Source organism: Galleria mellonella, unplaced genomic scaffold (genome assembly GCF_026898425.1).
Source record: "Galleria mellonella isolate WM207_F2 unplaced genomic scaffold, CSIRO_AGI_GalMel_v1 utg352, whole genome shotgun sequence".
Taxonomy (NCBI): domain Eukaryota; kingdom Metazoa; phylum Arthropoda; class Insecta; order Lepidoptera; family Pyralidae; genus Galleria; species Galleria mellonella.
Genome location: NW_026442084.1, coordinates 3,941,567 through 3,965,097, shown reverse-complemented (window position 1 = coordinate 3,965,097; position 23,531 = coordinate 3,941,567). Strand labels below are relative to the sequence as shown.

Genomic DNA, 23,531 nt, shown 5'->3' with positions numbered 1-23,531 from the left:
CTATATTGTTACGTAAATTGTCCTGAATATTTTTTTAATTAAATTCTAGAATTCTTCAGGGAATTATATGACCTGATGCCTTTTTCACCCTTTCACCATCATACCTCTCGATACTATAATAACCTTTCACCATCATACCTAGCAATACAATAGGTAATGCTATTAATTTAAGTAAATTAAATATTTTTTTGTGTTATTGATAAATTAGATAAAGGAGAGGATTCTCGTGCTTTTTAATGTATATAATGCGCAATAAATTTATATGCATTAATTAAAATTTATTTACGAATTACAATTGTCTTGTATTAATTAAACTTGGAATTTTCTCACAATACAAAATCGATGCAAAACAAATTTTAATTATAAGTAATAGAGTTTTAATCGGAACGCGACAATTTCTACACTTTATCAGCTTATGAACTGTGGAAAACAAACAGTATTATTCTGAAAACTTGTTTTTGTCACACGAATGTGTGTCTTACAATTAAGCCGTTAGGAATCATTATTAGGCCACGGTACATAACAATTACATCGTAATCGAATTCGAACATTTGTATACTCACACATATATAAACTATTTTACACACCTTGGTTGGGTGTGTGCGGTAAGAAAAATGACTCTTATCCAATTAACCTTAGGATGAGAATTGTCTGTAATAAACTTGAATTCTACAACCTATTGACTCGAGGGACAGTTTGCATTCGCTTTCCCAACATACAATCTTACAGTGTGAAAATTATTCGTGTCTCCGTTAAAAAATAGACTTTATAAATGGACAATTTGAAATGACAAAATTGAACGTAAAAGCCGTGTCTCTTGAGACGTTTCGCTTTTGAAGTAGTGGCCACGGCCGTGGGCCCAAAGGGGTGTATGGGGGTGTGGGGGGAGTATTGGGGCAGCTAAAGCCTTTCCAGGTCTACTACTACGTTAGTAACGTCGCGGCCGCCGAGCAGCACGCACGAATGGCGCGCAAGGGATCGCGCGTGCGCTTTTCGATTTTTTTTAAACCGTAATTCTACATTCCATCCACAATAGTTTTTCTTTTTTTTTTCGCTTGTCAAAACAATTTTGTGTGCCAGTGTTTTTTTTTTGTGTGTGCATGTGTGTTGGATTGAACGGAACGAAGTTTTATAGATACGAATAGAGGTACGAGGTAGCTAATGCCGGGTGAATGTATGACCTACTTGTTCATGATAACCTGGTATCTTGCAATCTAGAATTGACTGACAGCAAGAAGTTTATATCCACCTTCCAAAGAGGTTGAATATAAAGGGTTGTTGAGTTTAAAAATAAACTTGTATTGTCGGAAAGCGCGGGAAACCACATACGGGCGGGTTAAATGGCGGGAACAGAGTACAAGCATCAACAAAGTGCGCGCAACATTCTCTCTTATTAAAATTTCAAGTAGAATTTAAAATGGAAATTGTTCTGTAATCCTGCAAGCAAGAGAACCTCGCCGGGAAATTGGGAATTAAAATATTAAGCGAGTACTTGCAATAATAACTTTCGCATAAGAAGAACGGGTTATTAATTTTAAACTGCCGTGACCTTCGGAGCGCAGTGTTTAAATATTACTTCTTCAATCGACTTCTATTTTAAGCGACTTCAATAAGGAGATTCTCAATATTTCTTCAATCGACTTCAATTTTAAACGACTTCAATAAGTAGAAGAGTCTCAATTACACTGTACTTTTTTAGGTTACACGTTTTTGATGATTCTTTTATATTGTTAAAGTTACCGTTGGCCTCATACTAACATTATGGAGATTGAGAAAATTTTATTTATGGAACAAAATTTTAATTACTTATTTTATAATTTTTTTTCAATAAAAAGTTATGTAAGTACTTAGTAATTAACATAATTTGTTGCAACATATTAGGCAAATAATATTATTTATCATCATCATCATCATATCAGCAGTTGACTGTCCACTAGTGAACATAGGCCTCTTCCATAAGGGGGGTTTTGCCAGTAGTTGTCACGTTTGGCAGGAGGGTTGGCAATCGTAGTTAAGCTTATGTGATCTTTTATAAGGGATGCTGCTGTCCATTATATATTTCAAAATAAATTATTTCTTTCTTTCATTCCTCGTTCATTCAGTTTCCTTAGACCTCTTACGATACCCACGGGATAGGAAAGGGCATAGCAATAGAGTAGTTATATTATGATTTACTGATTTTTAAAGCCGCGGCAGAGAACAAATAAAAATCGTATCGTGAAGGAGGAAGAAGCGGAGTTATACAATCACGGATTTGGACAAAAACTACCAGAACTTATTCTAGTAGTTTCTGATCCAACATCCTTGTCTTAAGAAGGCTGCATGATCAAATAACCGTTGCTTGACCCATTTGGAGAAAGACGGGACGAATATAAAAAAAATACACTAAGTGTTACAATAAAAAAAAAAAAAACGCAGACGGCCAGATTTATTTGCATTATACAATATAGGAAATAAGCAAGAAAATTAATATAATAAAAATAAATATAATGATATAATTGTATAAGTACAGTAAGGCGGTCTTATTGCTGAGAGCAATATTTTCAAGACGACCTTAGAGTAACGGACTAGTTGTTGTGCTGGCCAGTTCGTCAGTTCGTCAGTACCTTATTAGTGTTCCTACGAATTAGTTCTTGTAAAAGCTAATTAGAAAAATAAGCAATAAATATATACGGGGAAGTCTAAAATTCACACTAGTAATGGAGAAGTTCATTGTGTAATCCCGGTATAGAATGGCCTATTCTTTTTTTTCCGTGGGTGTCGTAAGAGGCGACTAATGAGGGCAAGCGATGGGCAGCAGCGTCATTTTTAAAACGTGTCAGAAGTCTATCTACGGTTGTCAATCCATGCCAAGTGTGGTAAATACTGACAAAACCTCCTAAGGGGGAGGATTATGTTCAGCAGTGGATAGTTAAAGGCTGATAAGATGAACGGAGTTGCGAAGTAATAGAATGTCTTGATACGGTCATGTTATGCGCAGAAATGTAAGTTATATTTTAAAGAAAGTGTTAAGTATGAAAGTAAATGAATGTAAAGAAGGGGATGACCGAAGAAAAAGTGGATGGACTGTATGAAGGATGATATACATGAAAGAAAAGTGAACAAGGAAATGATAGTCGACAAGGATTTGTAGATGAAGGAAATATGCTGTGCTGACCCAAAAAAAAAATGGGAAAAGGCAAAGTAATGACTTGTTAGTGACAACTTGTATTTTTTTTTTATATAAAATAAAATAAATGTTAAACTTTTTTTTTAAACTATACCTACTTTTTATTCCAAAGGTCTCCGTTCCCACGCGATGTGAAAATAATTTTTATTAATTAATATCGAAATATCACATCGCCCAGCTAAATGCCATGATTTTATTTACGTTTTTAAAGTGTAAAATAATATACGTTCAAACAATTGTAACTTTATTCACGAGAATTAGAATAAAAATTTACGATTTGATTTACATATACGAAACAGTCTATCCGAATATAAAATTCTATTACTATCTGTTCAGCCAGTTAAGTGTAATTGAATGACAAACATCTTTACAAATATGAGTACTTATAATATTAGTGGGAACTTTTATCTTGGAGAAGCAACTATTGCAACTAACTTGCCCGCGCTTTTGTCCGTCTGAAATTTGTAATGTTATAAATTGCCCCATATCCATTCTAGAGTTTCAAATTACTCTACCAATCCTCTTTACGATAGTTTAACTGTGAAAAACTGTCCATTGAATAAGAAGCATGTTCCAATTCTTAATTTATTTTATTATTGCTGTCAAGTATGTTTTTGCAGAATAACAGAATAAACATACGGAAAAAAAAACTTCTAAAAATTCTTGTTTTAGTTCTTATAATTTTTATTATATCCGTTTTTCTTAAATATCTCTCATATTAAGATATCGTCTAGTTACAGTTTTATTGTTTAAGTAAGATAATATTAGTAGAATTTAAGATTTTGTAAAAATAATCATATAATAAGTTTTTTTTTATACAACTGATGTAAAGTGGTAACTGCCCTCTATAGACATGAGCAGTACCATGGACACAACACAGTATACTGTTTCGCCTATGATACCCCCCATGCGTTGCCATTCCTGAGGACTCAGGTGTTATTCCTCTGTACCCAGTAAGTGCTGCATAATTCCATTAACTATGATATCCTTTATGCTAGAACTTTACAATTATTTAAGAATATACAACAAAATAGTCCGTTTTAATTATTATAAGTATTACCCAATATAGTATTCTATTGTCAGTTCCAGTAATGTTTATTTAATTATCTGACAAAAATTGCATTAAAACACTTATTTATTTATTGTTTATTGTAAATAAAAAATTACAACATATAATATATATATATATATATATATATATATATATATATATATATATATATATATATATATAATAAAGATGTACAACAGGCGAGCTTAACTCTGTAAGAGTTCTCTTCCAGCAAACCCTGAGTGGAAAGGACTTATTTACGTATTTTTTTTCTCAGTGTGATAATTTCTTGCAATTGTTTGTATCTATTATAAGTTTACTACTATAATCTTTTGAAGGAAACAATCAACAGTATCTATATATTTATATATACATTTCATCAACGTGCATATATATGTATGTTTACAAAACATAACATCATAACATATCGGTCATTATACGAGTATATTCACTGCTGAACATAGGCCTCCCCCATAGACTGCCATAAGGAAGAGGCCACAAAACATGTAGTATATGTTAATAATGTATCTGATAATATCAGTCGTTGGTGTCCATTACTGAAAAGAAGTTTGCTCCTATTGGAAAATTCTGCCAGTGGTTTTTTTAATAGGTGATAATAGCGCAGGCGGGGTACCATACCCCGCCTGCGCTATCGGTATACGCGGGCTGGGCACCAGTAATCGATGATAGGTGATGGTGAAAGCAGGTCAGTTAGCCCGTCGTAACGAATTCCACTACGATTAACCACGATGGTTTCCAGGAGGAACCACGTGGAGGTCGAGCTGTCAGTTAGACCCCATTACTAACAATCCCTTTTCCCCCTCCCGCCAGTGGTTACCTATTAGCAACTACTGGCAGCTGCAGCTAGGCTTTGGTAACGTTTTAAGAAGGACGCTGCTACCTATCCCTCGAAAATTAAGTTTACGTAGTTGCTTCTTACTACACTCATAATAATGAAACTGGATTGCCTATTCTATACCGGAACCATACGACAATAATATGTATGTATATATATGTTTACACAAAGAAATTGGAATAGTCCGGAATAGTCAAGTACATTCATAGTTCAAGAAAGCAAAACTTTTTTCCATATCACCTACAGCCTATTCGCGCTATTTCAATTTCTTTTACACACTGTATATTTTTATTATACGAGACATTTTTACGATAAAAAGGAACGCCGAGATGTAGTAGAAACATAAATGTCGCATCTAAACGTCTACGAGACTTCGTAGCTATCAGCTACGGCGGCTACGGCCTACGGTGCTACGTAGCGGTAGTCTATATTTATATTACATTTATATCTATTCTACACGTAGATAGATCTATAATAAAGCGCGGTATACAATCGTTGTAATAAAGCAGTTGTACAGTTCCATATTTGTATTTATATTTGATGGGTTTTGTTTTATGGCTTTCTAAAAGGTCATAGAACCACAGAGACTATCCGAAATCTATGTTAAAAATATTACGAGTATAGTGTAATATTGAAGACTCAAACGATATCAAAATTTGACATACAGGGTTATGTCATGAGTGACAATGTTGGAACAACTACCAGAGCAATAGTAGATTGATGGTGTTGATTATTGTATTTATTGGAATTGCGACTTAACAATAATTGTAAAAAACATTTACAGTATAAATGTTTTTTACAATTATCATTGATGTTCTCACTTCAGTTGTACTTTTTTAAGTTTGTTACCTCATAACTCCGTCAGTTATAAACCAATTAAAAAAATATATTTTTTATCTGAAAGGATATAATCTAATATTAATCCCGTAAAAATTTCATCAAAATCGGTTCAGTAGTTTAGTTTTTAAATCGAAATACTCTGATTTTATCACAATTACAGTTCGATTTATTTGTGGAACGCAGTTTTAAATTATACAACTCTGTGTAAATAGCAATAATAATATATAATATAGAGTAATAATTATCTAAATTGCACGTAACTTATAGGCTTTTGTGGACTCCATAAATCTAGTTATATAAACATAAAATATATAATAATTATATAGTCTTAAAATTATAAAATAGAACAAGTGTTTCTACAATCATTATTACATTTAATTTTATATATTTTACAAGATCCCTTCGGGCGTAATTCAGCTTACATTTGTTATTTCAAAATGTAATTCGATACAGTCTTAACTAGAGAAGTGTTCTTTATACAAGTTTTTTTTTTATATACAGTAAGTGCCACGTGATCTATCGTCCCATGGGCAAACTAAAGTCTGTCCTATACCTTTATATCACTATTAGAGGACAGTCTTACTTTCTTACCAATTTTATAAAGGGCGACCCAGGTGTGTCGATAGAGACCCGTTTGGGTATTCTTACCAATATTATAACGGGAAAGTAAGTGTGTTTTTACCTCTTGGCACCTTAACAGCTTTACCGATTGTCATGAGATTTAACACACATATCGGAGAAGGGCATATGCTACTTTTTATTCCGATCACGCTGACAGTGTTGCGGGCATGGCTAGTCCTTACTAAATGGGCACAATCAGTCCTTGTTAAATTCACATTTATAAAATTAGTATTTGTGTCTAAACGCATCAACGAATATTCGAACTTTCGTGAATTGGTTCCCATTTGAGTGTTATTTCAGTGGGTTTTGCTTCCAGATATGCGTTCCTTGGTTCCACAAGATAAGCTTAAAAATGAGACGATTGGTTGGTGGTTGTGTGATACTTGATATTATTATATTATTTATTGAATGAATGAAAACTTTTTGTGATTCCCTTTAAAGAATGATACAGATTAAAAAGATTAACAATATGTACACAAACAAAATGAAGACTTAATTATTTAAATGCGAGATAAAGAGGCAATAATGGGTGGACCTATAGCTAAATAATGATCTCTTCCGGGCAACTTTATTGGTGTTTACGATTGAATTTGCTATTTTTATGCTAAGTAACGTATGTGTTACGGAGCGGTAGACTATGGTTAGGTGATAAATGATAAAGACACGGACTCTAGCAGAGAAATATATGACACAGAGTCCAAGCAAGAAGACAATGTCAAAATATACAAATCAAAAATTTTTATTAAAGCATTCTAAAATAGTATATAAAAACTTGAAAAAGATTTTACATCGGCCAGTCGAAAAGAGTGTGCTAGTTAATTTGATACGTAACGCTTTTCTAGTCTCAGAAGTCGATTGTGGGTTCTCATGCCATCAAATTTTACAACCCACGGGCACGCGGTCATAAAAATTACGCCCAATCTGCAGGTGACCCTAAGTAATTAAAATAAAGGTTATTATGTGCCGACGACAGGGTCGTGTTACCATGAGGGAATCTAATCAAAAATTGATTACTACGTTACCTGACTGCTTTAGTCATTCGTGTTTCTACCGAGAAGCAGTTGTGTTTGCATGGCTGTGTTTCAGTTTAAAGGGTGGGATATGGCGTGAATTTACAGGGTACAGAGGAATAACACCTGAGTGCTCAGGAATGGCAATGCATGGGGGGATATCATGGGCGAAATAGTATACTCTGTTATGTCCATGGTACTGCTCATGTCTATAGGCGACGGTAACCACTTTCCATCAGGTGGGCCGTCAGCTTGTTTGCCATTCTAAGTTGTATAAAAAAAAAGTTAGGCTGAAGATAATATTTTTTACAATTGCCTTGTTTCGACCAAATATGTTATTGTGGAAGCTCGTACATTAGTAAACCTTTGGTTTTACCAGTAAATCTTAGGCTTTGCCAACTTGAAATGGTAAGTATAAAGATTTTATATAAAAAGATCATTTTTAGGGCTTTAATAAAATCAAAGCTAATCTAACTTTCTGACTACGGGTACGAACACTACCTACTTACTGAACTTATTATGTCTGTTACTGTAAAAGCCCGAATTGCGGTAAATCATCAATATTAACATCAGAGATATGATAAATGGTGAACAATAGATATAAAATTAAGACTTAATTATTACATGATGCTAGTACTCGCTAGTGGTCAAAAAGGTTGATTAAGTTAGGTTATGTTTAGATCTTTCAATTTGACCCTTTTTTAGCTCGTCACCTATTTCAGTAATCCGTGATCCCTACCAACATCTTCATTTATTCGTAACCGATAAATCGTTATTCTGAATTTATCCGTCCTCATCAAATAGTCAAACCAAAGCAACGATACAAATAGATAGTTCTAAAAATCACAGTTTAATTCCATACATACTTACTTATCTGTCACGCCTGTCTCCCATTAGGGTAGGCAAAAAAATACAATTTAAATACACTTTAATTCCATATAAATACTCAAATAAAGTACATCAACCGTTCACCCCTTTTTCGGAAATCGGGTAAATACAAAGTCAACGTAATCCGAAATCCTTGAGTGCACAAAATAGGTAAATTGCAAATGGCGTCGTTGTTCCGGGGACGTCGGCACAGACACATCCAATATGTGATTGACAAGTTGCTATTGGTATTCATTCGGCTGTATTTTCACCTTTATTTATGACTTTAATGGAAATACTTTTATGTTTGTTTGTGTAACACACCTAAAAGAGTAAACGGTACATTTTGTTTGCATATTTGTTTTCAAAGTACTAGGTAAGGTCCTTGGTTTGGTGGTAGCGTGGTTAATAGACATGAGTATACGTTTATATGATCCTGGTAGTATAGTGATACCGCTTCATCCTCTGATGGTTGCGAATTCGATAATCACACAAAACAAATATTTGTATTCATATGTATATTATATATTTATATATGTATGTGTATGTATATATATGTATATATTTGGATGTATGTGTTTATTTATAAATGTTTATATGACTATGCTGTCACAGATATTATTTTTTACAGATCTATTTTTTTTAACGCGCCACCTACCTATATATGCTTTAATTTCTTCTACCCAACGGTTGTCTGGAAGAGATTGCTTAGCAATAAGACCGCCTTTTGTACTACACTATACGTATTGAAAAATTGTTTAACAAATCCTGTTATGTTGGTGCAATAAAGTATTAAATAAATAAATAAAAATAAATATATTAGCATTTGTCTGGACATTTTTTGTGTATAGATTGTCTATGTTAACATGGCACGCCCCTCTAAGTTTTTACTTCAAAATTCAATAGTATTTATATATTATTTATGATATCACAATTCACACTCCAAACACAAATTTAAGAATTAAATTAAAATCAACTATCTCTCTTTGTAAATATGGTTCTTTTGCTTTTATATTTCAAATGTTTTGAAGTTACATATTCACATATACAAGAAGCATTTATGGTAATTTTTTTAGTGTGTTACTATTTTAAATTTTATTGTATATATATGTGTGTGTGTATAATTCGTATAGTCCTGCCATAGAATAGGTCACCCCTTCCCCTTTTCTTGCCCGTGAGTGTCCTAGGAGGTATCTAAGGGAACTTAAAGATAAAGAGATGAGCTGCAGCGTCTTTTTAAAACAACATCGTCAAAAGCCTAACTGCGGTTGTTAACCTGCTTACCAAGCGTGGAAACTACTGACAAAAGTCCCCCTTATGGGGGAGGCAGTGCACACTTAATTGCTGATATGATTATTATATAGGTATATACATATATTTGGTGTGTTTTTATATTTGTGAAAATTAGTTTATATATATATACATATATATATATATTGTATCTTGATTTACGTAGTAGATTATGTGGAAGTAAAGTCAATTGAAACTGAATAGTAAAATTGGGCATACACCTAGTAGTTAGGATGAAAGAGGTCATAGACCACTATTTACGTCGATCAACCGCGAACGAATCAATTAGTAAAAAGTAATAACTTAATAAGTATCTTTATAACTAGATACGTATCTTAATAACTTAATAAGCAAGTCCATTATTTGAAATTCCTTAGTCGACTGCATCATTAAAACGAGCACGAAATACATAATTCGAGGGCAACTGCACGGATCCACTTTTCTACTATTTACTACTCGAAAAAATCTTTCCGAAATAAATCATTCCGACAATAATAATTGATAATTGTATTATCTCAAATATAATTTCGAAAGTACATAAATACATATATTAACAAACTTAATAATAATTTATAGATATCATAAATGTTAATTTAATATCTCTATATAAACAATTGACAAAAATTGGTATGCACATACAATTTAGTATAAAGACGTACATAGGCTACCTTTTATCTTGATCTATCGGAAACAAACTCACAGGTAATTTAATTATTTTACTCAAGATTTTGTTGTTAAGGCACCTATTATAAAACTTTATAAATATCTTAATAACTTTATAAGTATCAAGATAACATTATAAATATCTCAAGTATTTAATAAATATCTTAACAACTTCATAAATATCTAAATAACTTTATGAGTATCAAAATAACCACCAGAGGGACTTTGTACAAAAGTCGATAGCTTAGGTACCTCTGTCCCATTCGTGTTTCGAACGTAAAGCAGTTATGTTTGCATGGCTGTGTTTCGTTATAAAGGGTGGGATATGACGTGAATTTACTGGGTACGAAGGAATAACACTTGAGTCCTAAGGAATGGCAACGCATGGGGGTATCATGAGCGAAACAGTATACTCTGTTATGTCCATGGTACTGCTCATGTCTATAGGCGACGGTTACCACTTTCCATCAGGTGGGCCATCAGCTTGTTTGCCATTCTAAGTTGTATAAAAAAAATAACATTATAAATATCTCAAGTATTTAATAAATATCAAAATAACTTCATAAATATCAAAATAACTTTATAAGTATCTAATTCAACTTTATAAATAGCCTAATTAATAACTTAGCAAGTATCTTAATCACTTAATAAGTAAGAGCAGATTACGAAACGAGCATGAAAACCGTAATTCGAGGGTGACTGCACGGGCATCACTTTCCAATACGTACTTGGAAAAATCCATAGAAATAAATCGTTCCGACATAATTGTATTGTCTCGGATATAGCTCGGTATAATCGAATACTCGACGGATCGATTTTAGACGGTGCAAGGGCAATCGAAACAGGGCGCCGGACGAAATTATGGAGTATATACCTAAAGGGTACTATACCGTGGTTGGCAACCCGCCTGCTAAGATTGGCAACTACGGGCAAAATCCCTCTTATGGAGGCAGCCTATGTTTAGCAGATGATGATAATACCTAGGAGGTAATTGCATATCTCGCAAGAACAAAAATTCAGAAAATATTTTTCGACTTTTAATTGCTCTTAAACCCTAAGGGATCTTGATCAATTCTTTTTAAATAATAATATATAAATATAGGTAGTCGAATCACAATTTTATAATAGTCACCTGTATCTTACGATGTATATTACAATGTGTAATCGTGTACAAAAAAATATTCTTTATTTTATAACACTGGGAGCCAACGAGCATGCGGCTCACCTGATAGTAATTGACACCCTCCGCCTATGAGTACACGAAATACTGAAGGAATTACGATTGTGCTGCCGACATTGATGGGGAAGAAAGGTTATTGAGGGGCAACCCCGTACAAACAAACGCAGTGTAGAACGACCCATCCACTAGATGGAGTGACGACCTCAAATTCATTGCGGAGAGTCAGTGGATTCAGCTGGCTTAGAATCGTTCCTCATGGCAGTCTATATGGTGTAGTGGTCAGATAATGCTTGTGATGATGATGAAGATGATGATGAAGCATGTTTTAGTGATAAACATACAAACATCTAAATATCTTCACGAAACATTTATAATGTTAGTTGTTTTCTGTAAAATGTTTGTACTAAACATAAAACACGTTTTAACATTTCAGTGTAACAAAACTACTTATCCCTCCGACAAATAAACCGACAAACGTACCTATCTCACCGATGTTTCTAAAATAATTATTCAATGGAAAGGGATAAGCAGGTATTTATTTGCAGAAATTGGTTTACCCTCGGGCTTGGGGAATCCTAAAAGGGCGGTGCGTGCCTTGACCGGAAGTCGGCCATATTTTATTTATAGTCAGGTGTAGCGCCACGGTAGAAACCTTTTATTGGCACGAAAAAAACCTTTTTATATTTATTGATTCAAAGGATGGGGTTGAAACGCCATTGACATATACATAAACTTCACGTAAACTTATTGGTAATTTTAATAGTCTTTGCACTTAAATTCATTAAAATAAATTATATATTAAAAAAAAAACTTTTTTGTCTATTACTCACGGAATTTAGATCGGGATTAAATAGCCATTTGAACCGGGCATAGAATAGGCCACCCCTTTCATTCCTGTGGGTGTTTTAAGAGGTAATTAAGAGAATTTAAACGTCGAGGGAGGCGCAGCTGCGTCCCTCTTTAAAAATCACCAAAGCCAGGGCGGTTGCGGATGCCAACACGCTTGCCAAGCGTGGCAACTACTGGCACAGCCATAATAAGGGGACACCTATGGTCAGCAATGGACAGTTAACGGCTAATGTGATAATGATAATGGAATTATAAACTTTTTTTAAATGAAATTGTGGAAAAATAATTATTTTGACAATGCGAAAGGACAAAGGTACTTTTCTTCTCCAATGTCTTTAAAGTTGAAATTTCAATAAGATGTAACTATAAAAAGTATATATTTATATGAGCTACGACTATTACGACCAATGTCATTGAAATTTCAACTTTAATGTTATATGATGGTTAACTTTGTATTCCTAGGCGAGTAGGTACAATGATGTAATACCTATTGTAAATACAATGATGTCTCGTTGAGTGTACGTTCTATTGATCGCTAATCAACCTCGTTTATACAGTCGTGTACATAATATGCATATCTCATACAAGCGACAGTCCCCGGCTTCGCACGAGTAGATATTGTAACGATATTTTTTTTTTAAATAAAAAATAACCTACGTTTATCATTGATAATAATTAGCTGTGTAGATCCAGGCAAAACCCCACTTTTAGGGCAGGCTATTTTCAGCAATCGACAATTGACGGCTGATACATACATACATACATTCGCTGATAATGAAGCTTTCTATAAGAGAAAGTATTTTTAAAATCGTATAAGTAATTTTTGAGTTTATCTATTACAAACAAAAGTCAAATGTTTCCTCTTTATAATATTAGCTTAGATAGGGGTAGGCAAAAACAATGGGGAGACAAATGCTCCAATTAAGCTGCCGATTAAGAAAAAATATTACTAATATTACAAATATGAAAGTGAGTTTGTTTGTTACCTCTTTGCGCCTTAACCGCTTAACCAATCTTTATAAAATTTGATATAGAATACATGTACATATAGCAAATTTCATAATGATATTTATTTATTTATTTATTTATTTATTTACACTTTATTGCACCAAGTAAAAAGATAAATAACAAATACAGTAAATATTAATGAGAAATGATACAAAAGGCGGCCTTATCGCTAAGCAATCTCTTCCAGACAACCTTTGGGTAGAGGACATTGAGAAAAAGACAAAGGGTAGGTGGCGCACTATTATATAAATATTATCATATAAAAACATATATACATATATACATACATACATACATACATACACATACATATATAATATATACACAATTAAATATATACATAACATACACATACTAAACAGCACACATACAATAGAAAAAAAAATGACGAAGGAAAACGAAGAGAGAACACAAGAAAATAGTACTAAAATGAGAGGTAGAAGATTTAACAATGATACTGTAATGTATCATTATGATATTTGGTATACATGTGTTACAATAGTATTTGAGATATAGAATTTATTTTTTATCCTGGCTAGTCAACATATCTCGATCACGCGAACACAGTCGCGGTAAAGACACAGTCTCGTTTAAAACTAAGTAAGTTAAATTTGTCTAAAATAACGAATAGACATACTTATACTATACATATATATTTTTAAAGCATATAATTAGTATACTTATTCGTGAATACTTTGTATTTAGCTCTTTTGCAATGTAAGATTTATCGAACCTATATAAATATTATATAAATGAATCATACATCTATGTATATATATATATATATATATATATATATATATATATATATATATATATATATATATATATATATATATATATATTAATTTGTGATAATGGAATAATAACTTCGCCTATACTGAAAAGGTACCAGCGAGGGATAATAGGTGAGAATGAATAGGCAGATCAGTTAGCCCATTGTAACGAATCCACCTGAAATTAAGTACGATAGGTTCCTAAAGGTATCTCGAGGTCGACCTGATTAGTCCCCATTACTAAGAAACCATTATTTCCAATAAAAATTAACAGCTGAATGTATGCATGTACGTATATATATATATATTTTGTTTGATGGGTGAAAATGGATTGGTAACCTGTCTGCGCTATACGCTGGCGGACTAAGGGTGATAGATGAGAATGAAAACCATTATCATGATTAATTCATCAAATTAAAAATTAACATCTGAATGTATGGGATTCTCAGTCTCCATTACTAATAATCCCTTTCCGCCCTACGTATATATATTCACCTTACGTATATATAGTCACTTCAGAACTACTGCATCTGTTTGACTAATTCTTTTTTTGTTGTATTTGTAATTGTCAGGATAAGGTTTGTATGAAAGAATATACTTAAAAAATCATACCGAAAAGTGAAAAGTTTGGGTTAAAAATTTCTATGTAAAAAACATTGAGTGAATAAAATGGAAGACTTGGTCTTATTTATCAATGGTACCCGTGCGAAGAGGGAGACTTTGTACAAAAGTCGATTGCTTAGGTATCTCTGTCCCATTCGTGTTTCAACCATAAAGCAGTTGTGTTTACATAGCTGTGTTTCAGTTTGAAGGGTGGGATATGGCGTGAATTTACTGGGTACGGAGGAATAACACCTGAGTCCTCAAAAATGGTAATGCATGGGGGGTATCATGGGCGAAACAGTATACTCTGTTATGTCCATGGTACTGCTCATGTCTAAAGGCGACGGTTAGCTTTCCATCAGGTGGGCCGTCAACTTGTTTGCCATTCTAAGTTGTATAAAAAAGAAGCTGGGGTAGGTAGCTAGTATATAATGTTGATGTGTCGCAAAGCTGACAATTGAATAGAGTAATAACCTTGCATTTGACCTGAATACTTTTGTGTTTATACAATATCACGTTCGCGGCTTTAGGGTAGCCCAAGGGCACTACTACCTACTGTCACAGAGTTTTATTGTCGAGTGTATCAACTATTTTCACAGAAATATCAATTTGTCGACAGATCAGTCCATTTAGGTACATTGTACTTTTTGTGTCAGAAATATATGCCTCTTTTTTATTCGTATTTAAGACCTATACACACTCATCAGAAGACAAAATTAAACTTTTTGTATAGGACATTTTATTAATCCTATATTGCCGATGCGTCATGATAGAGGAGTACCGCTTAATATAAGGGAAGAATTATGTCCTGCTAATCCTGCCTCATTACTAATAATCCTCGGACCGACATGAGGACCAGTCATCCTAACGTTGTATTGCTGTCCTTCCTAGAAACCATCGTAATTGATTCCTGGAGAATAGAGAATTTTTCACGATACAACAACTGACTCGGTTTCTTCCTCACTTATCGTCCCTCGTTTGTACCCAAAGTACGCTATTAATGTAAATAGGTTTATTATTCTATTCTACCATTTTTATTCCGTAAAAAAAAACATTAATAGTAATTAGGATGATGCAGTTATAAATGTGAAAGTGGGTAAAAATGTTTGAATGTTTGTTACGTTTCATAGGATCGCCATGGAATATTGCAAACTGGTCCATATATTTTTATAGATTTTATACCTTATCATATCAACAATGTTCTCCTTGACCTGTCATAATTTTCTAATTTACGGTAATTTAGTATTTAAAATGAATGACTAGAAACTGTTAAAGATTTTTTAGTTCACGCCATTTCGAGAAATTTATATAAATTATAAAATTCTCCTCGTTTATTTATTTTTCTCCATGTACATCACGGAGCATATTGGTACAGATAAAACCCATGAGTGCGTGTAACAGGTTTTGGTTTTAATAGGTATGGTATTAATCGTGGTGTGTTAGCACTGACCAGTGTGAATAGACCCTTACACTGCTCATTGTGAAAATTCTAGTATACTCGTAATTGTTTAAATAGATTTCAAAAAATTAATAATATTTCGAATCATTATAGCATTTATATCAATTATTTGGCATCGGCATAAAATGTTTATATATTAGATTTTAAATGAATATCTTGTGTAAATTATAATCTTTACTAATGTAAATAAATATATAAATAGAGCATCGAGCATCAAAAACGGGTCAACTTTTTGTCAGCTAATTGATAAATTAACCGATTCGTTCTTTCATCCGTATTCTATATACGTACGCATAAAATGTATCTTCATGTATTATTTAAAAAATAAATTGAGCATTTTTTACGCATTAAAAAGATGCAGAATTTATAAGACAAAATAAATATAGAAGTTATAAAGGAATCACTCATAACTATTTATCACGTAAAATTGTATGAAAAAATTGAGCCCTTTTTTTTCGAAGCATTTCTATGGAGATACTCTATCTATATAATTTAAGTATAAATGTGAAAGTAAGTTTATTTGCTGGTTATCTCTTAACGCTTTAAAACCTTAATCAATCACTTCGATCGATCAATCAATTCAATCAATTTGGTATTCATATAAAATATGAGATGAAGAAAGACATAGGCTACTTTTTATTCTTTTCAGTATACATATTCTGATCACACGGACGACGTCACGGGTAAAAGCTAGGAATTGATAAAAAAAAAAACACATTATTAAACAGCACTTCGTAATAAAGTTATCTTATCATGAGATTAATCGTTAATTTAGTGAATTGAATCCGGTCCTTGGCAACAAAAAATGACACTTTATATCTAAGTATTAGAGTTCATCCGAAGTCTAACAAAGTCAAGACGAAGGTTGAACTTTTCTATCAGTTGAATGAACTCAGAGTCGTATATATGAATTTATTGTTCCATAATATCACGATTATAGATGTTTGCACACGAGTGGTTTTAAATTGGCTACAAGACATTTTCTCTCTTACTTTGAATTAAAGTAAATATACGAATGCTTATGACAGTTGGGTGGCGATTCAATTTATTTGATACTCGCGAGTCATACAAAGTTATATTGCATATATTCTTAGTTTCTTTGAAATTAAAAAAAAAAAAAGATTAGTAAATAATTTTCTATAATAATTCTTATTTGATCTAAGATAATTGTATTATTAAATTTTATTCGAATATGTATGTTACGTCATTTATACGTGCTTGACAATATCTTATAAATTATTGTTAAACCAAAAGTGTCCCATCATCCATTAGTTACTGCATTATGTCTCCTTGAGGTTTGGTCAAAAAATATTCCAAACGAAATCTAAGTTTAAAATATATATACTAGCTTTTACCTTCGATTCCGTTCGCTTGAGCAGGATATGTTTACTGATTGAGATAAAAATAATATATATATATATATATATATATATATATATATATATATATATATATCTTTACGACACCCGTGGAAAAGAAGGTAGCCTTTTCTATGGCGAGACCATACGGCGAATTAGCAATGATATTAGTAATTAAAAGAGAAACTTTAAAAGCGTAAATATATTTTCCTCGTGCTAGAAAATCTTTACAAGCACGAGTTTGTTTTACAATATTAATTTTATAAGTCAACGAACTGCAAATGTGAAATGAAAGTTCAGATAGCGGATTAACAAACATACGTATATACTGTACATTATCATACGTGGGTGAATGCAAAATCTAGTTAGATTTCATATTATCATTAGTAGATGTGAGAACATACGAATAGCTCTTATATTAAATGACTAAATGTACTGTACTTAGTAATATGTAGTAAATATATTTATATATGCTGTGTGGTATAGAATGAGTCACCTCTACTTTCTTGTAGGTGTCGCAAGAGACTGTACAAAAGTCGATTGCTTGTGTACCTCTGTCCCATTCGTGTTTCAACCGTGAAGCAGTTGTGTTTGCATGGCTGTGTTTCGGTTTGAAGGGTGGGATATGGCGTAAATTTACAGGGTATAGAGGAATAACACCTGAGTCCTCAGGAATGGCAACACATGGAGGGTATCATGGGCGAAACAGTATACTCTGTTACGTCCATGGTACTGCTCATGTCTATAGGTAACGGTTACCACTATATACCACTATATATATATATACCATCAGGTGGGCCGTCAGCTTGTTTGTCATTCTAAGTTGTATAAAAAAAAAGTGATTAAGGGAACTTAAATGGATGGACAGTAGCATCCTTCTTAAAATATCAAAAAACTCTAACTACGGTTGCGAACATGCCTGCTAAGCGTGGCAGTTACAGATAAAACCATTAGACTTAGGTTTTGTAAACTTATAAATTCTGCAATTTAAAAAAAAAAACAACAGCTAAATTTCGTGCCCATTTTTCTGAAATGAAATTGGGATAGATAAAAAAATACTACTACAAAATGCTAAGATTTAAATTTACTGGAATATAAATTATTTATTACTTTCTTTATTTAATTTAGCTACTAGTAAAGAGTAAATAGATACATGATTTCTACATATATTTCCCTAAGAATATTAGAATCCAACATTTTTCTACTGCTGCGTTGTCACTCCGGTTTATTAGATTTGTTAACGGTATTTTTCATCAATACATAAATTAATACTATACAATAATCAACTTACAGATCAAGTTATCAAAAATCATCAAATCATGTACTCTATTATTCATTGATGGATACAAACTTCCTATATTTTATTTATGCAACATAAAACAATATGGCGTTCAAAATTTTACAAAAATTATAAAAGAAAAAACCCCGCGCCTTCCGTGGCATGTCACAATTAAAATAAATTATACGCTCGAGTAATGTAGGCGAGTACTTATTTCTTACGAAATATAAGTACAAAGTAATAGTCGAAAAATTCTGGGCCGTTTAATAAAATTCCCCTTAGATAGGAGAAGTTAGAACAAAAGTATTATGAGTAAGGATTTTTCGCAAAAGTTAAATAGCATATTAGGTATTCAATTTGTTTAATGCGCCCTTAACCTTAGGCGGAGAGGACATGGACTGTTTATGCTAAGTCATCATCTTTTTTGGGTTCCATTTACTGCGGTTATAATATTTTTCCCTAATATTGTTTATTAAATTACACGTAATTTAAAATACACAACAAATCTTGGTAGCAATTATTATATACTGGCTGACTCGATTCTGTTAATAGTTGTCATGATCAGTTTTTATGGTAAAATTAAAAATGATTTTATTACTTTTTTTTCGGGTAAGTTTTTAAGTTATTCTGTTTATTATTATTATTACACGATATCTGACTACACCATCCTAATATAAACAGAACATAGTCAATGAGTACGAGTAATTAAAAAGAGAACGTTCATCTAAATACTTTTTCACACTACTTTTAAAAGATCGTAAGCTATAGAACGAAGACAACACGTCACAGGAAAGGCCATTCCACATTATACACAAGGGCATCATATTTTTAAGTTGGCTAACCAGCTTTTTATTTAGGACCTTACCATATTACCTATTAATTGTCCATTGCTGAACATAGGTCCCACGCTTAGCTTGATAATTGACAACTGCAGTTAGATTTTGGTGATGTTTTAAAAGGAATACTGTTGTCATGCCTCGACTATTAAGCTTCCTTAGTCGCCTCTTACGACATCTACAAGAAAGGAAGTGGTGGTCTATTCTATGCCGGGACTGCAAAGTAATTTATGACCTTATCAAGTATTCTGCTTCTTCTATCGATGTATCACTTAGTCGACTCTTACATCACCTTCAGGATGAAAAGATACATTGTATTCTCAGTCTGTAAAAATATAGTCGAATGAACCTTTTATGCTCTTTTGAAGTCGATTGTAAAGGTTAAAAAATATAGACTCTAATCGAGGGGCATCCTTTTTTTAAACAAGTCTTATCGAAATTAATAGAGCTTTAAAAATTACTTGTATTTTTTTTATATTTCCTATATTATGCATTTGTATTTATAAAAAATATAACGTAGTATATGTGTTCAGAAAAGGTCAATTAAAAATTAAAATACTTCTTTGACATTTGACAGTATAAAGTGACTTCCTTGTTTGCTTATTATAAAACGTCAACGATTTATAATTGTCAATATTTTCCTGTGTTCATATAAATAACAAAAATTTAAAAAAAGATATTATATCACTTACAGATTTTATTGCTTTTTAATTTATAGATGTCTGTCAATGTCACCAGATAATACTTTCAAATGAATACTAGTAAATAGCGTAACCGAATTTACTCATAAATTAATTATCATACACCTACTGATCAATAAAATAAACAAATAAATAGAAATGTGGTTATTTCGTTACGATTAATACCATAGACAATTTTTGTTAAGGTGCAGACATATCATCTTAAACTTTATGAAATATAAATAACAAAATCGAACTTGGACGCGAAAATATTTTCACTCAGCCATAATGGACGTGAATGTTACGGCACATTTTTACGTCAGTTAAAAAGGCAAAGTCATTTGATCAAATTGGATTTATGTTGTTGAAATAAAAGTTAGGCACCTAGCCGTGGAAACGCGAGGGTTTATTAAAACTTTATCCTGAAAACGAAGCGTGGTGATACATTACAAATAATTGAATGCCGAGTGTGTGTGACAGAGCTTATAATTGGACATTCATTTTTTCCTTTGCATATTTTTTCAAAGACATTCTTTATTTTGTTATCATTACATTTCAATCTATTTCTTTTCAGATATAAGTAAACAAAAAAATATTTAATTATACAAAATAATAAATAAATTTATGTTCAGTGAAAGTCTAAATAAGTCAATTATGTACGTAAGTGTTAACAAGAGATAAAAAAAGTCGATACATATCATAGTTAAGTAGAGAAATATATATTCAATTATTATTTAAAAAAAGTGTAATGTGAAATAATTATCCGATGACTGAAGACAAGGACAGTTGCAATGACAGCGATAATAAGAAAGAGAGGGACAAAGAAAAAGAGGAGAACCATTTACAAATGCAAACACAAGTGGTTCCCATGAATTGGTTGTTACTGATTTGTTTAATGTTAGCAAATGTGCAGGCGTTCGGTGCGATCTTTGTAAAATTATATGTAACTTTCGCGGGTTTTTTCACAAAAGTGCATGCTAGGGGTAATTTTAGGTCAATGTTGAAGTTTAATTGTGGAATATGGGTTGTGGCAAGTGTGGTGTTGCTGGCTTCGTGGGTGGATGGGAGCGAGTTTCCGGAGAGGGAGTGCTGCGATCCCATCTATCCTCCAAATACTGCTACAACAGCGGCAGCACCGGTCACTCCACCAATCAACAAAATTTCAGGTAAGTGTAATTCCATAAAATTTTCAAATTAAATTATTAAGTTAAATTAAAGATTATATTTATTATTATTTGATAATTAACTATTCCAATATATAAAATATTTTAATATAATAACTATAGGTTTATGTTATGCGTAGATAGATCGAGAAAGCTCGACTAGTTTCTGGATCAATTCGTGATCCTTAATCATGAGCGGCAGTGACGCGGATGCGTACATGACTGCGCGCCTCAACCCACTGACCTAATTACATGCAAGTTAACCCGATAGTTATTACATTAATATATTAAATATATTTAAGATGGATTACATCCAATGAACGTGCAAATAAAAAATATATGTTTCATAGAAGAAATAAATTTATATATTTACACTTTATTTCACTAGATTAAAAAATAGGAAAACAGTCTAACTTCTAAGCAATTTCATTCACCATTGTTCTGTTGTTTCGTAATTATTTATATTGAGCAGTGACATAATTTCTATTTACATTCCTACAAATAATTAATATGTTAAAATTGCAAGCTTTTCATATTATTGGTATAGAAATTATTACTCAAATCATTACCATTTTACTTTATTCTCGGCTAAATTGCCGGTTTTCTCAAACAACTCGTTCCAAAAACCATTGGGAAAAAGAAAGCTGAGACCCCAACTTATATATATATATATATATATATATATATATATATATATATATATATATATATATATATATATATATATATATATGTGTGCATGTTCGTATGCGTGAGTGAGTATGTGTATGTGCGTGTGCGCATCGTGCTCGAGCGCGTGCGTGCGCGTGCGTGCACGTGCGTGCGCGCGCGTTCGTGTATATATGTGAGTGTGTATTTTTATATATTATATACGTTTCATACCTTTATATGTATGTGTATGTTGGTGATGGTGTGATGCATACTTGGTGAATTTTGTGCGTATTGTATTGTTATTACATTTCGTTATCATTTATTTTAATATTATACTTTTATATTATTATTAATTAAAGTAATATATATGAGTATTAAATGCAGGTAATATTTTTAAGCGTTGATAAAAACTTTAATGCCTACTGTTGCAGTAAGTATTCTGCTTACGGAGATGCATCACCTATTTCACATAAATTGTAATGTTTTTGCAAATAATTGACTGATTGATTACTAAACTCTGAGAAAAAAATATAAGTAGTTAAGACATGGCGTAATTTTATTCTCAAATCACATACACAACTTTTTCCTTCTTTCTCAATCACATTAAGTAAAAGTAGTGATAAACGTCTTTTGGAGAAAGTATTTTCTTTGTAATATTAACATAATTAATATCATGAATTAAATAAATACTACGCTCACTTTCACCAAACGAAGGGAACTTACAAAGCCCATGTCATATAAGAACAATGCAGTTGTTATAAATGTGTAACACAAAGGAATCCTTACATAAGTGGTAATTGGGTCCGTTCCGTTACGCACGAACTGTAATGCGTCTCTCTGAATCGCACTCGGAAGATGTTACGCAAGTTAACACGTTACAACGTAACATGGAACGTTACGTTCATGTGTATGTTCCTTTATTTAGAAATTCAAAACAGTATCCATATAGTGTTACATTATTTTGTATAAAATTACAACTTTATCTAATTTAATCATTTATTATTATCATTTAGTTTATGAAGTGTTTTGTCTTTTTTCAGCTTCTTATTTCAAAAGAGACAAAACATACTTAATAAATTTTATGATTAAAGCCGGTAAGTATTGAAGCATGAATTTTCTTTGTCCTTGGTATCATTATTGAAAAACCGCTTTTAAAAGGAAAACGATGGTTGGTTTGTACAGTTTAAATCTAATTTTATCTATCTGCAGCACGCTTGTGCTACGTCAATTGTCAAACAGTTCGATGCAGTATAGATGAAATTGTGAGGCTGATTTCAAATTGCACGCAAAATGCAAATAATAGATGCAAAAACAATTTAATG

General features: G+C 32.2%; 1 protein-coding gene across 2 annotated transcripts in view; it reads left to right on the top strand.

The window, feature by feature from the left end:
- Nucleotides 1-857: 857 nt before the first annotated feature.
- Nucleotides 858-23,531, top strand: part of LOC113519480 (uncharacterized) — a 295,148-nt gene continuing 272,474 nt past the window's right edge. For both annotated transcript variants that reach the window (XM_031909578.2, XM_026904597.3), the window contains exons 1-2: nucleotides 858-1,010; nucleotides 20,970-21,561. In XM_031909578.2, the coding sequence (XP_031765438.2) occupies nucleotides 21,162-21,561 (400 nt within the window). In that variant the 5' untranslated portion in view covers nucleotides 858-1,010; nucleotides 20,970-21,161. The remainder of the gene's footprint in view (nucleotides 1,011-20,969; nucleotides 21,562-23,531) is intronic.